The sequence below is a fragment of the Diceros bicornis genome, chromosome 34 (genome assembly GCF_020826845.1).
Source record: "Diceros bicornis minor isolate mBicDic1 chromosome 34, mDicBic1.mat.cur, whole genome shotgun sequence".
NCBI classification, from domain to species: domain Eukaryota; kingdom Metazoa; phylum Chordata; class Mammalia; order Perissodactyla; family Rhinocerotidae; genus Diceros; species Diceros bicornis.
The window spans coordinates 21,566,448-21,581,074 of NC_080773.1; the positions used below are offsets into that span (position 1 = coordinate 21,566,448).

Below are 14,627 nucleotides of genomic sequence, written 5' to 3' on the forward strand. Positions count from 1 at the left end.
GAATCTAATATCCACAAGCGTGTATTATAGTGAATACTGAAACATAATTTGTTTCTCTTTAAAATGACCCTCTTTTTTATTTTTGTTTTTACCAAAGACAGCCAAATTAAGACTAATTGTTTGGCTTGGCCCAATTATTTACATAAGTAGAGCAAGAATAGCAATTGATCATATAGATTCTTTAAATCTACCTTGCCTGAACTTTTTATAAGGAATCTCAGATCAAACTTTAAAGGCCTCAAGGCCAGGAAAGCCAAGTTAAAGACTTGTTATCAGACTCCCTCTGCAAAACCTATAGATTTGAGTGATTTCCTCTCTTCTCCTGAGATGCCCCAAAATAGCCTGAAGTTCTTTGCACCAGCCAGGGAAGTGACTTTCTTTACTCACTTGGTAAGGTTGCTGGGAACCTTGTAAATAATGTACCAGGCCAATATTTCCAAGTGGCTTTATTTCATGAGGTGAATATTTCTCCCTTAGCCATCCGGTCATATCAGAGTCTATGCACGTTTCTCTCAAATGTCACATTCCAGTCAAAGCTTGGTAATATTACCAATGTTTCCAATTGTGTCCCATTACAAGGAGAACAGATTCTTATTGACCTTATGCAAATAACTATATTGCCATGAGAATAAGAATATTTACTCACTAAGAGTTGCTAAAGTCTGGAGGCATCAGGTGGGGAGAAAAAAATAAAGTTTCAATTCTGCTTACAAAGATATAATTTACAGGGCTGGCCCCGTGGCTTAGCGGTTAAGTGCGCATGCTCCGTACTAGTGGCCTGGGTTCAGATCCCAGGCGCGCACCGACACACCGCTTCTCCGACCATGCTGAGGTGGCGTCCCACATATAGCAACTAGAAAGATATGAAACTATGACATACACTATCTACTGGGGCTTTGGGGAAAAAAAAGGGGGAGCATTGGCAATAGATGTTAGCTCAGAGCCAGTCTTCCTCAGCAAAAAGAGGAGGATTAGCATGGATGTTAACTCAGGGCTGATCTTCCTCACACACACACAAAAAGATATAATTTACAAACTGCTACAAGCCAGAGTTAGCTTAAGAGAAAAGAAAAAAAGGTTTTCTTACATCTCAGAAAACAAAACATTAAAAAATCAGCAAGGTTTCAAATGAAAAAGTCATAAAAATTATAATCATCCTCATCGTTCATTTAGTTCCATAACTCTTTATCTTTTGTTAGCAGTTTCATGAAGTCACCAGTTTCTCCCTTAGAGTTCTGTAATTTCCCTTCTAGTTCAGTTTTATGATGCGAAAGTTCATCAGAAACTGGTATTCTAGAGTGTCAGAGTCTTTTCCGTGAATCTCTCTGAAAATGAAGACATGCCTATTTCAATCAAACCAACAAACTTAAACAAGTTTTCATTAACCAAAGATCACTTTCTTTAAACCAATTAAATAGAGCTCTTAATTTTGGCCATACCATCTGGAGGTAGAACAATATCTCACACTATTCGGGCTCAGGCAACCCTATTGACTTCCTTGAGTACCTTTAATTAACATTGTCTGAAGGGCAGATTTATATGCTGTTTGACAATGTCAATACTGACGGAATGTTTCCCCCAGTGAGACACAATGTCCATCCCCAGTATACAATTTATAATACAATCATGCCAAAGAGCTGTAACCACTTAATTACATCAACTCTAATACCTCCAATCATAGCTTTCATTAGGACTTCATCAACAAGCCTCTGTCTTATAATATTAAGCAGGAGAGGCATTCCCACCCAGACATAACGTCCATTTTCATAACACACTCAGGCAAAGTTGTTACCACCTCCTTATATAAAAGGTGGAGAGTGTGGGGCAGTGGTGGAGTGTGTGGGACTCCCACAGTGGAGAGACTGGGTCCACATCAGGAGGTCGGGGTGCGCGCACGGGGCAGGACTGTGTTGACTGTGTGTGTGGACCTGTGGGCGGCAGGGCTTGTCAGCTGCAGAAGACTTGTGCTTCTCAAAGACCCACATGGTGGTTTGCCCAACCTTCCAAAGCCTTAAACAATTGGGTGTTTTCATGCCTGAGGCCCACCCCGCCCAGCTGCAATCCTCAGAGAGCTGACAAGAGACCTAAAGGCTGGAGGCTTATAGCAATTGTAAGCCCCCGAGCCTAACAACCTGCCACGCTGGGGGCCTACTCACTTAAAAGAAATACTGAAACACAAAGGTGGTATTAGAACTTGCAGCCAACTGTGCTGGGGCTGCCCACACCTGATAAAGAGACTGAAGGGCCCACAACAACTACAAGCAGCTGAGCATTACAACAGCTGGCCAGGAGCATAACTCAGCCTCCCTGGGCGCCTACAGGGAGAGCAAACAGGCCACAACAGAAGAACACACGTAGCCCACATAGGGGTCACCCCTGGAACATTGAGAACTGAGGGAAGCACACTGCAGGCCTCCTGAGGCATCACTTATATAAGGTCACCTATCCAAGAGCAGGAGACTTAGCTGACCTACCTAATACATAGACACAGGGAAAGAGGCAAAACGAGGAGGCAAAGGAATACATTCCAAGTAAGGGAACAGGACAAAACACCAGAACAGAAACTAAATTGTGAATTCACAACTAAAATGTTGCAGGATACAAAATCAACATACAAAAATCAGTTGCATTTCTATACCTAACAACGAAGTATCAGAAAGAGAATTTAAGGATACAATCCCGGGACCAGCCCGGTGCTGCAAGCGGTTAACTGTGCGCGCTCTGCTGTGGCAGCCCAGGGTTCGCCGGTTCGGATCCTGGGCATGCATCAACGCACCGCTGGCAAGCTATGCTGTGTCGATGTCCCATATAAAGTGGAGGAAGATGGGCATGGAGGTTAGCCCAGGGCCAGTCTTCCTCAGCGAAAAAAAAAAAAAAAGAGGAGGATTTGCAGATGTTAGCACCAGGCTGATCTCCTCCCAAAAACAAAAAAAAGAAAAAGAATACAATCCCATTTACAATTGCAACAAAAAGAATAAAATACCTAGGAATAAACTTAACCAAAGAGGTGAAAGATCTGTACACCAAAAACTATAAAACATTGCTGAAAGAAATTGAAGAAGACACAAAGAAATGGAAAGATATTCCGTGCTCTTGCATTGGAAGAATTAACATAGTTAAGATGTCCATACTTCCTAAAGCCATCTATAGATTCAATGCAATCCCTATCAAAGTTGCAAGAACATTTTTCACAGACATAGAACCAAGAATGCTAAAATTTATATGGAACAACAAAAGACCCCGAATAGCTAAAGGAATCCTGAGAAAAAAGAACAAAGCTGGAGGTATCACACTCCCTGACTTCAAAATATACTAGAAAGCTATAGTAACCAAAAAAGCATGGTACTGGCACAAAAACAGACACACAGATCAATGGAATAGAATCGAAAGCCCAGAAATAAATCCACACATCTATGGACAGCTAATCTTCAACAAAGGAGCCAAGAACATACAATGGAGAAAAGAAAGTCTCTTCAACAAATGGTGTTGGGAAAACTGGACAGCCACGTGCAAAAAAATGAAAGTAGACCCTTACCTTATACCATACACAAAAATTAACTCCAAATGGATTAAAGACTTGAATGTAAGACCTGAAACTATGAAACTTCTAGAAGAAAACATAGGCAGTATGCTCTTTGACATCGGTCTTAGCAACATATTTTCAAGCACCATGTCTGACCGGGCAAGAGAAACAGCAGAAAAAATAAACAAATGGGACTACATCAAACTAAAAACCTTCTGCACAGCAAAGGAAACCATCAACAAAACGAAAAGACAACCTAACAATTGGGAGAAGATATTTGCCAACCATACATCTGATAAGGGCTTAATCTCCAAAATACATAAAGAACACATGCATCTCAACAACAGAAAAACTAACAACCCAATTAAAAAATGGGCAAAAGACCTGAACAGACATTTCTCCAAAGAAGATATACAGATGGCCAACAGGCACGTGAAAAGATGGTCAACACCATTAACCACCAGGGAAATGCAAATCAAAACTAAAATGAGTTATCACCTCACACCCGTCAGAATGGCTATAATTAACAAGACAGGAAACAACATATGTTGGAGAGGATGTGGAGAGAAGGGAGCTCTCATACACTGCTGGTGGGAGTGCAAACTGGTGCAGCCACTATGGAAAACTGTATGGAGATTCCTCAAAAAATTAAGGATAGAACTACCATATGATCCAGCTATTCCATTGCTGGCTACTTATCCAAGGAAATTGAAAACACCAATGCATAAAGATACATGCACCCCTGTGTTCATTGCAGCTTTATTCACAATAGCCAAGACTTGGAAGCAACCTAAGTGCCCATCAAGGGACGAATGGATAAAGAAGATGTGGTATATATACACAATGGAATACTACTCAGCCACAAGAAACGATGAAATCCAGCCATTTGTGACAACATGTAGGGACATTGAGGGTATTACGCAAAGTGAAATAAATCAGAGGGAGAAGGTCAAATACCATATGATCTCACTCATTAAGTAGTAGATAATAACAACAACAAACAAACACATAGGGACAGAGATTGGATTGTTGGTTACCAGAGGGGAAGGGGGGAGAGAGGAGGGTGAAAGGGATAATTCAGCACGTGTGGGGTGATGGGTTGTAATTAGTATTTGGGTGGTGAACATGATGTAATCTATGCAGAAATAGAAGTATAATGATGTACACCTGAAATTTATACAATGATATAAACCAATGTTACTGCAATCAACAAAATAAAATAAAAGAATATCATCTTCTTCCTTTTTCATGGCCTTGTAGCTAAAAGTTACCTAAATCTGGAGAATGTAACCCAGGGGGCTAGAGGTGGGGATCAATTTAGTGTTCCCCATAGCTGACTTACACACAAGACAAATGCACCAACACAAAAGTAAAATGTGACTCCGGACAAATGCAAAACCAAAAATAGACCCAAGTCCAATGCATTTCTCCACTCCAAGCAAGCATTTCGCTGAGCGTGCCCGACACCAGCAGGAAGGAGGGAGCAGCCGGGGAAGGCCCCTGGGCAAAGAAGCCCGGGCAGCTGCAGGGGACCACTGATCGCTCGAACTCTCGCTGGGGCCAGCCATCCACGGGCACAAGACTCCAAGCTGTCTTGCCAAAATTGATACTGAACCTCTTAATTTCAACTTTGTGTGAGTGATGTGCAATAAGCCAATCACATCAGTGCTTGGAGTTGGAGAAAGTTTTGCTTGAATTGGCCAAAACGAGAAGGTGAGTGGATGCATTCTCTCAAATCTGCCTTAACAAGAGAAGAAAGCTGCAGTGGGTTTTATGGAGCTAAGGGGCTTGGCAGGAGGAGTTTCAGAGAAAACAAAGGGGTCACTCCTGATGAACGCCTGGGCAATCCAACTTCTGGACATCAAGGGCTGCTGGTTATCTGGTGATGGTAACTTCCTTAAAGGCGTTCTCCTTCTTCTGCAAAACAAGCTCATAAATCCTTGTGACTCTTGAGTCACCCCTCAGGTTAAACAAGAAAACAGCAAATTGACAAGATTCACTTCTTTTCATAACAAGGTGCAAAGGTAATCATGTTAAATATTTACAGTAACCCGCAGGTACCCGGCTTCATATCGATTCCGTCTCCATCTTTTTTGTTTGTGTGTTTCCTGACAGTTTATTTGGTGAAGGAACAAGGTGGTTTCTCCTGTAGTTTTCCACAAAGACTGTGCCTTTGCCGAGGATCTGTCCACCATGTGGTTGAACGTGATTCTCTGTTCCCAGTCAATTGCCTTCTCTTTACAGTAAATTGATGTTGGAGGGACATCAGGGACAGTACTCTGTACTTCCTCCAGGAGGCGCACTACATCCAGCTGTCTCCCCAGTGGCCATGTGGCAGCCCTTGATGGTTACTATTGAGATCCATTCATTCATTAGGCTCACCAAGTGGTAATAATGTAATTCTATCTTTGCTTTTCTATCTTTCTTATTTGGACTACTTCTATACAAAAAACACCTCTCTTTCTCAACTAAGTGAATATCCTGAGGTCCAGGGCTTATGCGAATTTGAAAGGCAAAATAAATGGTTGAGTATCTTTTTTTTTTTTAAGCCAGTTGTCATAAAACACACCTGGTCCCCTCATCCTGTAAGCAGGAAGAGGGCTTCTCTATTCTTCTCCTGCTCCTGGAGGAAAGAAAAATGTTAAAAAACAAAATCCAACTGAGTAAGTTTCAAAGATCTTAGTGGCTTCATTCACAAATCATGAACCAGGCAGCATCCAGTCTAGCAGAGAGAAAGGAGCTCTGAAGAGCTGTCCAAGGCAAGAGATGTTTAGGCAGAAGGGAGCAGAAACAGGGAAGTTATGTTAGGCAAAAAGGCAGCTTGGTTATTGCAAGGTCACCTTCCTTTAGGGGATGGCAGGGGCCTATCAGACAGATGACCTGACTAGTGCTGAGCAGATTCCTGGTTGGGGGGTCTAGAATTCTATTTCTGGGAGAGCTGAAACTGTAACTGAATGAAATTTTGCTTTGGTGACAACGTGGGGCTTAGCGTAAGGAACTCTGGAGCCCATTGCCTTGCTTTTAACAGGAGAGAGCTGTCTCCACTCATCACCCACAGAAGAACCAGATCCATTCTCCTCCATTTCCCATGTGCTTCTCACCTGAGCTCTCACATCCTCTGTGTGCTTCCTCATCTAGGCTTCGACCACCACCAAATACAGCACAGCAGCGACAATGGACACAGCGAGAAGAGCCGCAGCAGGAGCAGCCGCACAGGAAGCCCTCTGACCTTGAGTGCCTGGAGGTCACCAAGAAATGGGCTTCAATTATACCCAGTGGGCCCTTCTTCACACGAGGATCCTACACCAACTCTGCCTCCAGCTCCCTGGACCCCGAGGGCTCCCCCAGCTCCTCACCAGAGACTGCAGGGACCGTGGTGTCCAGCCCGCAGTGTCCCACGTGGCAGGTGAACACCTGCTCCTCTCCAGGGAGGATCCAAGTGGCCACCCAGGTCTGGTAGGTCCCGTCACCACTGGGCAGGCTAACCCCAGGCCCAAAGGTGCCCTGGTGCGTGGGCTCCCCATCCCGAAGCCAGGTCAGGGTGGCACCCCGAGGATAGAAGCTAAAAGCCCAGCACCTCAGGAGGACCATGCCCAGCAGGTTCTTACTGCGGGTCACAGTCACTGACGGGGGATCTGGGGGGAGACAGAGCAGAGTTCAGTGGGGCCAAGACGCTTCCTCCTTCCACTGCAGGGAAACCAAGAGCAGGAACCAGCCAGCCCTTAGAAATGACCCGTGCACATTCACCCCCAGCCACCCCTCCAGGGGGTCTACAGCCCCAGTGGAGAGAGGACTGTGGGAGGACCACACGCTGCTCCAACAGCCCCAGGACCCTCCGAGGGAGTCCGGCCCTCGCCCACATGGAGAGCCTGAGAGGAGACGAGCTCCCTGCTCTCAGGGGCCGGCAGATCCACCTGAGGATGCTCAGCACACAGTTCTGAAGAATTTGTAGGTACTGATGGGACAGAGGAGCTGCTCTGCTCTACAGGGAGTGAGAATCTGGCCTCAGTGATGTACCTCCTTCCTCCCCAACAGAATCAGCTCCACATGCTCCAGGGGGGGATGGAGGGACTGTCCACAAAGATGGCCAGCTGGTCCTGCAGCCTGATTGTTTCCTTCTTGGCCTTAAATGCCTCTGGGGACCTCTGGTTGATTATAGGTTTTTTCATCCCCCGCCCACCCCTACACACACCAGTATCTACTCTTTCTTTTTATTTTCTGTCGCATGACTTAGACAACGGGGAAATTTAAACTGGATTTTTCTAAAAGTGAAAGCAGAACAAAAGTGGGATGACCCTGGGAATATGATTCTGGGAAGTTTGCGTTTGAATATGCGACACTTACTCCAGAGCTGGAATATGCTGTTCTATCTTGGCTCCCAGCCAAGTTGGCCCCATCTTAGGGCCTTTACCAAGGAGTTCAAACCTAGATGTCTTCCCCCCTCAAAGTCAATATCCCAGAGAATGAGGGTCTTGGAGAGAAAAGGTTTCCCTCTCCTTGCTGCCTGGGGCCTGAGGTCTGAGATCAGCGCCCACATTCGAGGGCCCTCCACTTCTCCAGCTGATGGACCAGCAATGGGTCCAGAGGAGACCCCTCACCCACCCACACGGGTGTGCCTCTCCGACAATTCAGTCAGAACTCAGCACCTAGCCTAAGGCCAATGCAGGACAGCCACTCAGAGAACAAGAGGAAAGTTCTCTTCCTTGTAGGAACCAGGGGCAGACCCAGTGGGTGGACCCTCCGGCCCAGGTCAGTACCTGTATTCTCCAGGAGGCCCCTCCAGGAGGCCAAATATCTCCAGAGTTGGGCAGGACAAGTCACACGCAGGAAATCCTTAACCAGATCAGCCCTGGGGCCTTGGGTCTCCCAGAGCTTCTTGATGTGCTGGGCTGAGGGCATGGCCAACGTCCAAGTGAGGGTCTGTGAGTCGAAGGTGAGGAAGTCCTGCCCGTTGTAGCCCAAGCGCCAGAAGCCTCTAGTGCTGAGGTCTCCTTGCAGCTCACAGCCCAGTGTGGCCTGGAGGGAGTGAAGGCCTGGCCCACCCCAGGCAGTGACCCGTCACCTCACTGTCCCAGAACCTCTACACCCAACAGTACTCCCGCCCAGAGGGTATGTCATCTCCTCCACCCAAATGTGAGGAACCTGGTGCAGTCTCAGTGGGGCCTCACCTCTCTGTGCAATTCCAGCCTTGCTGTGCCCTCCCCTCCCCCAGATGCAGGATAAACAGGGCAGGAACCAGACTCGGACCCACGTGCCCCTGGCCCTGCCCACACTCACCTGAGCCCTGGCCCTGCTGGCCCGTGATCTCTGTCAGCGTCTGCCTGAGTTGTTGCTCCTTCTCCTTCAGGTCCTTGGTCTCTCTCTCCCAGGTCTCAGCTCCCAAGTCCGTTTCGATCCCTAGACCCCGGGGCTCTGCCTTGTGGCTCTCGCCATCATAGCGCAAGAAAAGCTCATCATCAAAGTACCCCAGGGCCAGGAACTGGGGCTTCCCCGGCCTGTCCAGGGACAGGGCCATGAGGTTGTAGCGGAGAGTGTGGGTTCCTGAGGGAGGAGGACACGTGGGTGATTCACATGGCCAAGTTCCATGTTTCTAACACTGTCTCTGTCTTGAGTTACTTGAATCAGGCTATTGTGTCCTGACCCATCCCAGAGGGGAGTGCGAGGAACCAAGCAGAGTGTTTTGTGGTGGACAGGATGAGAGGAATAGATGGTATGGAAAAAGATTAGGGTGGAAAGAGATTAGAGAGGGGTTAAGACGTGGAAGAGAAAGCAGGAATATATTTGGGCAGAGAGAGAAGCAGAAATGACTAGATCACAGCTGCACAGGGCAGGAGACTGGGAGCCTCCGACAGGCAGAACGGAAATCTCCCACGGTCTTCTACACCCAGAAGAGAAGAACTGCCAGGCTCTCAGCTGAAACCTGTGAAGGCCACAGCACAGATTACGGAATCCTACTAGAACTGTGACCCTGTGCTGACCCAGGTCGGTCCTGACTGAATTGAGGTGATAAGCCCCTTGTATCTGCTGAAGTGAGGGAAAGAATAAACCTTTCCTGGGCGGCAAATAACATCAACTGAAGACAAGACGGGTGTAATGTAGGTAATGGCCAGGATTCAACCTGAATTTGTTGACCTCTAAAGAGTCAGGAATACAAGACTGGTAATCAAGAAATGGAGAAGATCCCAGAGAATTGGAGCCGACCTGCAACGATCCCAATGTTGGCATTAGCAGAAAAAAATTTAATATTAACATGTTTAAGAAAATGGACAAAATATTTGGAAGTAAAGAGTATTTCACCAGAGAACTGAAATATATAAAAATAAAATGGGAATTCTAGAAATGAAATACACAATATCTGAAGTTGTGAACTCATTGGATGGGATCTGCAGCAGATTAGACAGAGAAAAACAGGATTAGTGAGCTGGACCACGGGAAAATGGAATACACAAAAACAGAAGCAAAGAGAAATATGAGTGGAGAAAAGGGGAAAGCTAAGCATAAGTGACATGTGCGACCCTCTCATCTGTATCACTTGGAGTTTCAGGAGAGAAGAGAGAAAATGCAACACTGGCATTATTCGAAGAATTAATAGCCAAGAATTGTCCAGAACAGATGAAAGGTAAACACCAGGTTCAGGAAGCTCTCAGCTTTAAGCAGGATAAACAGAAACAAAGCCACCTGAGAACATCATGGCCAAGATATTGAACAGTCGAGACAGAGAGAAACATTGAAAATAAAAACACCAGAGAAAATAAGACATATTACTTTTAGGGAGCATTTTATAAGACCATCAGAGCTGCCTTCTGAACAGAAATGATGGAAAGCAGAACACAATGAAACAACATCTTCCAAGTGCTGAAATAAAATCATTACCAACTTACAAATCCATACCAGGAAAAATACTATATTGGAAGGAAGTCAAAATAAAGATAGTTTAAGAAAAAAAAAATGTGCACAGTCACTGATATCAGGTCTGCACTAAAGGAAAAGCCATTGGGAGCTCCTCAGGCAGAGGAGATGTTATCCCAGAACGAAAGAAGCAAACGCAGGCAGGAAGCCCAAAGACCAACTCTGTGAGTAGATCCAAGAAATACTGAAGGAACAGAAGCATCATTTTCATATTCTGTGGAATTTAAAGTATATGTACAACTAAAGTTTATGACAACAATAATGTGAGAGTTTGGGGGGCTGTGAAATGGAGTTTAAAGGTCTAGCAATATCTGGGAATTGTTAAAAGTCATAATTTGTATTGGACCACAATACTAATACATATTATAATCTCTAAAATGACCACTGTGAGAAGAGTAAGAGATGTACAATTAACAAATTAATAGAAGAAAAAAATGGAGTATTGAGAAAGCTAGACATCCAAAAGAAGGAAAGAAAAGGAGAAAAAAGGAACCAATAGATTGGTGGAAGAGAAGATATAGAGCGAGATGGTAGATATAAACCCAAACATAACAGTAATTACATTAACGTGAATGGACTAAAAACTCCAGGTGAAAGAATAAGGTTATCAGATACGCTTAAAGGAAAAAATCACAAAATCAACTTATGTTGCTTATAAGAGTCACACAAAGACATCAGAAGACTGAAATAGAAAGGATGGAAAAATGCTATAAATGTAAGCTCTACCCAGAAGAAGGCTGGCATCGCTGCACTAACATCAGAGCAGGATTTAAGAAAAAGGACTGTTAGAGTAAAGAGAGGCCCATGCAACGGGAGATTTCACCATCATAAATCTGCACGTTTCCAATAACAAAGCTTTAGAATACATAAAGCAAAATTAGCTAAACTAAAAGGAGAGACAGATCCAAAACACTTCTAGGGATGTTAACACCTATCTCACAATAAGCAGAGTACAAGCAGACATAAAATCCGTAGGTACCCAGTCTGAACCACAGAATCAACCTGACATAGTTGACGCATGTGGAACGTTCCATGTGCACATGGAATGTTTGCCACAATCAGCCACACATAGAGACATGAAGAGTGGTTCAACAAGTGTCAGAGGATTGAAACCATTCAGAATATGTTGTCTGACCACTGTGGCAATAAGCTAGAAACCAATTTAAAACAAAAGATATTTAGGGCTGGCCCCGTGGCTTAGTGGTTAAGTGCCCTCGCTCCGCTACTGGCAGCCCGGGTTCGGATCCCAGGTGCGCACCGCTTCTCTGGCCATGCTGAGGGGGCGTCCCACATACAGCAACTAGAAGGATGTGCAGCTATGACGTACAACTATCTACTGGGGCTTTGGGGGAAAAAAAAGAAAAGGCGGAGGATTGGCAATAGATGTTAGCTCAGAGCCGATCTTCCTCAGCAAAAAGAGGAGGATTAGCACGGATGTTAGTTCAGGGCTGATCTTCCTCACACGCACACAAAAGAGTTATTTAGAAAACCCCCAATTGATTGGAAATTAAACAGCACACTTGATATATATAGTCCATGGATCAAAGAAGAAATTGTAAGGGAAATTACAAAATAGTTTGAAGTGAAAGAGAATGAAAACAATCCATATCGCACCTTGGGAGTGCAGCTGAAGTAGTGACTGCAGAGCAAGTAACAGCCTTAAATGCAGATATTAGAAAAAAAGACACTAAATAGTGAACCCTCTCAGCTTCAATCTCAAGACATTAGAAAAAAACATAAAATACATAACAAAAGTCAAAATATACAATAAAGATAAAAGGAGAAATGAGTGAAATAGAAAATTGCATACAATAACAATGGACAAATTTCTCAAAAAAAGTCATCTTATCAAAGCTGATATAAGAAGAAAAAGTCAATAGTCCCTTAACTATTAAGAAAATAAGGCCATGATTAAATATTTCCCAGCAAGAAAACTCCAAGCCCAGATGGCTTCATTCGTTAATTCTAACAAACGTTTAAGATTAAAACAATAGTTTTATACAGACTGTAGTGGAAGATGGAACACGAGAGAGCACCCCAGATATGTTTCATAAGGCCAGCACAAATCTGATGCCCCCCAAGACCCTCACCTGCCTCCCTCCTGGTTCACTTCCCCAGACCTTTACCACCCCTATACTGCAGCCCCTCAGATACCCAACCCCTTGTGTGGACCCCAGATACTCACCACCCCCACCGCTGCTCCCAAATACCAGCTTCCCTGCTGATCTCCTTCCCTCTTCACGTGTATCACACATACACTCTCCATCGCCCTCTGTGGCCGCCCACATGCTCCTTGCTACTTCCCTCACTCACTGCTAGTTTCACCGCAGCCCCCCTCCCACACTTCTGGCCCCCACACTGCCTCCTCCAGACCATCACCTTCCTCCCTGCCTTCCCCGGAGACCCTCACCGTCCCCAACCACGGGCCCCACGTACTCATGGGATCCCTGGGGACACCCCATCCACACATCGCCGCCCCCACGGAGTGACCCGGACACTCACCGCCCGCCTCTCCACGTGTCTCCAGCGAACATTTATCGTCCTCCCTTCCCGCGCCTCCCAGGCCCCCAGAAACTCACTTGTCCACTGCGGACCCTCCATCCCAGGACACATGGCGCCCACGCCACCACCCTGCGGACCCGCCAGACCCTCCCCACATCCCCCTCTCCCCGACACTGCGCCCCTCAAACGCTCCTGCCCCCTTTGGTAGAGCCCCTGCAAGCGCGCCCTCTACAAGTCCTAATGTCCCCTCTCCTCCCGCCAGCCTCACACAAAGCAGGGTCCCCCATCCGCAGCCCAGCCTCCCCCATTCCCCCATGGCCGCCTAAGCGCTCACCAGTGCAGGCCCCCCGGGGTTCCTCCAGTAGCAGGAACATGAGCAGCAGGTGGTTCAGTGGTCTGGGGACCCCCGGAGACCCTATCCCCATTCCTGTCCAGAGGTCTTGATACCAAACCAAGTGGGTTGCTTCCTGGTGAGTTAAATAAGACTCTACACCAGTGGAAGTCGTCTCACAAAGTAAAGTGTATTTTCAGCAAATAGAGGGCCATGAGGAATCATTTCCAAAGGAAGCAGGAACTTTTATTTCAGTTGGGGAATGAATATTCAAAAGGGAGAGGCGGGTATTTGCTTGCGCAGGCTCAGTTGGAAAACGTGCTTCTGCAGACACTGCAGGTCACCCTAATGAGGCTTAATCTCCTCCTGAAGGGATGTTCATATGAAAATTAAGGCAGGTCATGGGCGGAGCTCTTGTAGGGAGGCTTGATTAGCTTCACGGTGGCAGCTGGTTGTGTCTCCTTAACATAAAAACAGTTAAAGGCTTCCAAACCCACCCTCAAGTCCCTTGGGGCACTGGTCAGTCACAGTCTGGGTGGACAATTTGAAAGCCTGTGGTTTCCAACCTCCCCTTTCATTTTCCTTCCTGTAGCCTAAGGCCCAGCCCACCTTACTCTGTGTCTATGGTGAGCCCCATAGCCTCCCAAGGACCCAAACTCACCGTCAGCTTTGCCCAGGACCCCAAGTATGTGCCGCAGGGTCCCAGATTCCCTCTGGCTGAGGCGGGGAAGGGCTGAAGTCAGTCTGGTCCTGGGTGTTCAGGGTCTCTGTGCCCCCCACCCACGGACAGGCCAGTCTGAGTCCCTGCACTGTGTCTGTCCAGCTGTGGCTGCCCCTGCTGAGGAGAGACCCCGTCCCACAACAGGGGGGGGTCTGCTGTGTGTGGAGCTCAGAAGCCCCTTCCCCACAAGCTGAGTTATGGAACTTGAGTCTCCCTACCCCTCCATCCCTCCCCTCAGACTAAGCCCCTCCTCCTCTCCTTTCTTCCCTAGGTAAAGGAAGTGGGAGGGTCTCAGCCCCCTAGGGAGGTCACCAATCAGGGCTGAGGCTTTTCCTCCAGGGAAGTGAGCCTGGCAGGCAGGCTGTGAGCAGAGGAGGAACTTGCAGTCTCGCCCAGGAGAAGATCCTACTGCTGTGGGGAAGGGTCTCACCATCACCAGGTCCAGCTGGGGGGCCCAGGGAAAGGGTCTTTGGGACAAGATCTGTCCAGTGGAGAACACAGGCCACCCCAGACACTGATGACCTAGAGTGAGCAGGGATGGGTGGGATACACAGGCGGTCAGGTGTGTGTAGCTGGAGGAGGGGACTTGTGAGGTGAGATTTTAAGAAAGGGCGAGAACTGTGACTATTTCAGAGAGGCTG

The 14,627-nt window shown here is 46.6% G+C and overlaps 2 protein-coding genes across 3 annotated transcripts in view; one reads left to right on the forward strand and one right to left on the reverse strand.

The window, feature by feature from the left end:
* Positions 1–14,627, forward strand: part of LOC131397030 (MHC class I-like protein MILL1) — a 303,101-nt gene that overhangs the window by 254,004 nt on the left and 34,470 nt on the right. The gene's annotated exons all lie outside the window — the stretch shown is intronic.
* LOC131397032 (MHC class I-like protein MILL1) lies at positions 6,807–14,096 on the reverse strand. Of its 2 annotated transcripts, none has more exons than XM_058529653.1 (4): positions 13,927–14,096; positions 8,801–9,064; positions 8,281–8,556; positions 6,807–7,158 (listed from the first exon to the last, which is right to left on the reverse strand). In XM_058529653.1, exons 2-4 carry the CDS (start codon positions 9,036–9,038, stop codon positions 6,824–6,826), a joined length of 849 nt encoding a protein of 282 aa, XP_058385636.1. In that variant the 5' UTR covers positions 9,039–9,064; positions 13,927–14,096; the 3' UTR covers positions 6,807–6,823. The 2 variants fall into 2 exon arrangements, with proteins under 2 accessions (XP_058385636.1, XP_058385635.1); XM_058529652.1 differs by lacking the exon at positions 13,927–14,096 and adding an exon at positions 13,269–13,410.

Excerpts from the sequence above, each read along its gene's own strand:
- LOC131397032 (XM_058529652.1), bottom strand. The coding sequence starts at position 13,359 with ATGGGGATAGGGTCTCCGGGGGTCCCCAGACCACTGAACCACCTGCTG. Across the intron at positions 9,065-13,268 it reads ACCCCGGGGGGCCTGCACTG|GAACCCACACTCTCCGCTAC; the intron begins GTGAGCGCTTAG and ends CTCCTCCCTCAG. Across the intron at positions 8,557-8,800 it reads CCAGCAGGGCCAGGGCTCAG|GCCTTCACTCCCTCCAGGCC; the intron begins GTGAGTGTGGGC and ends GGGGTGGGCCAG.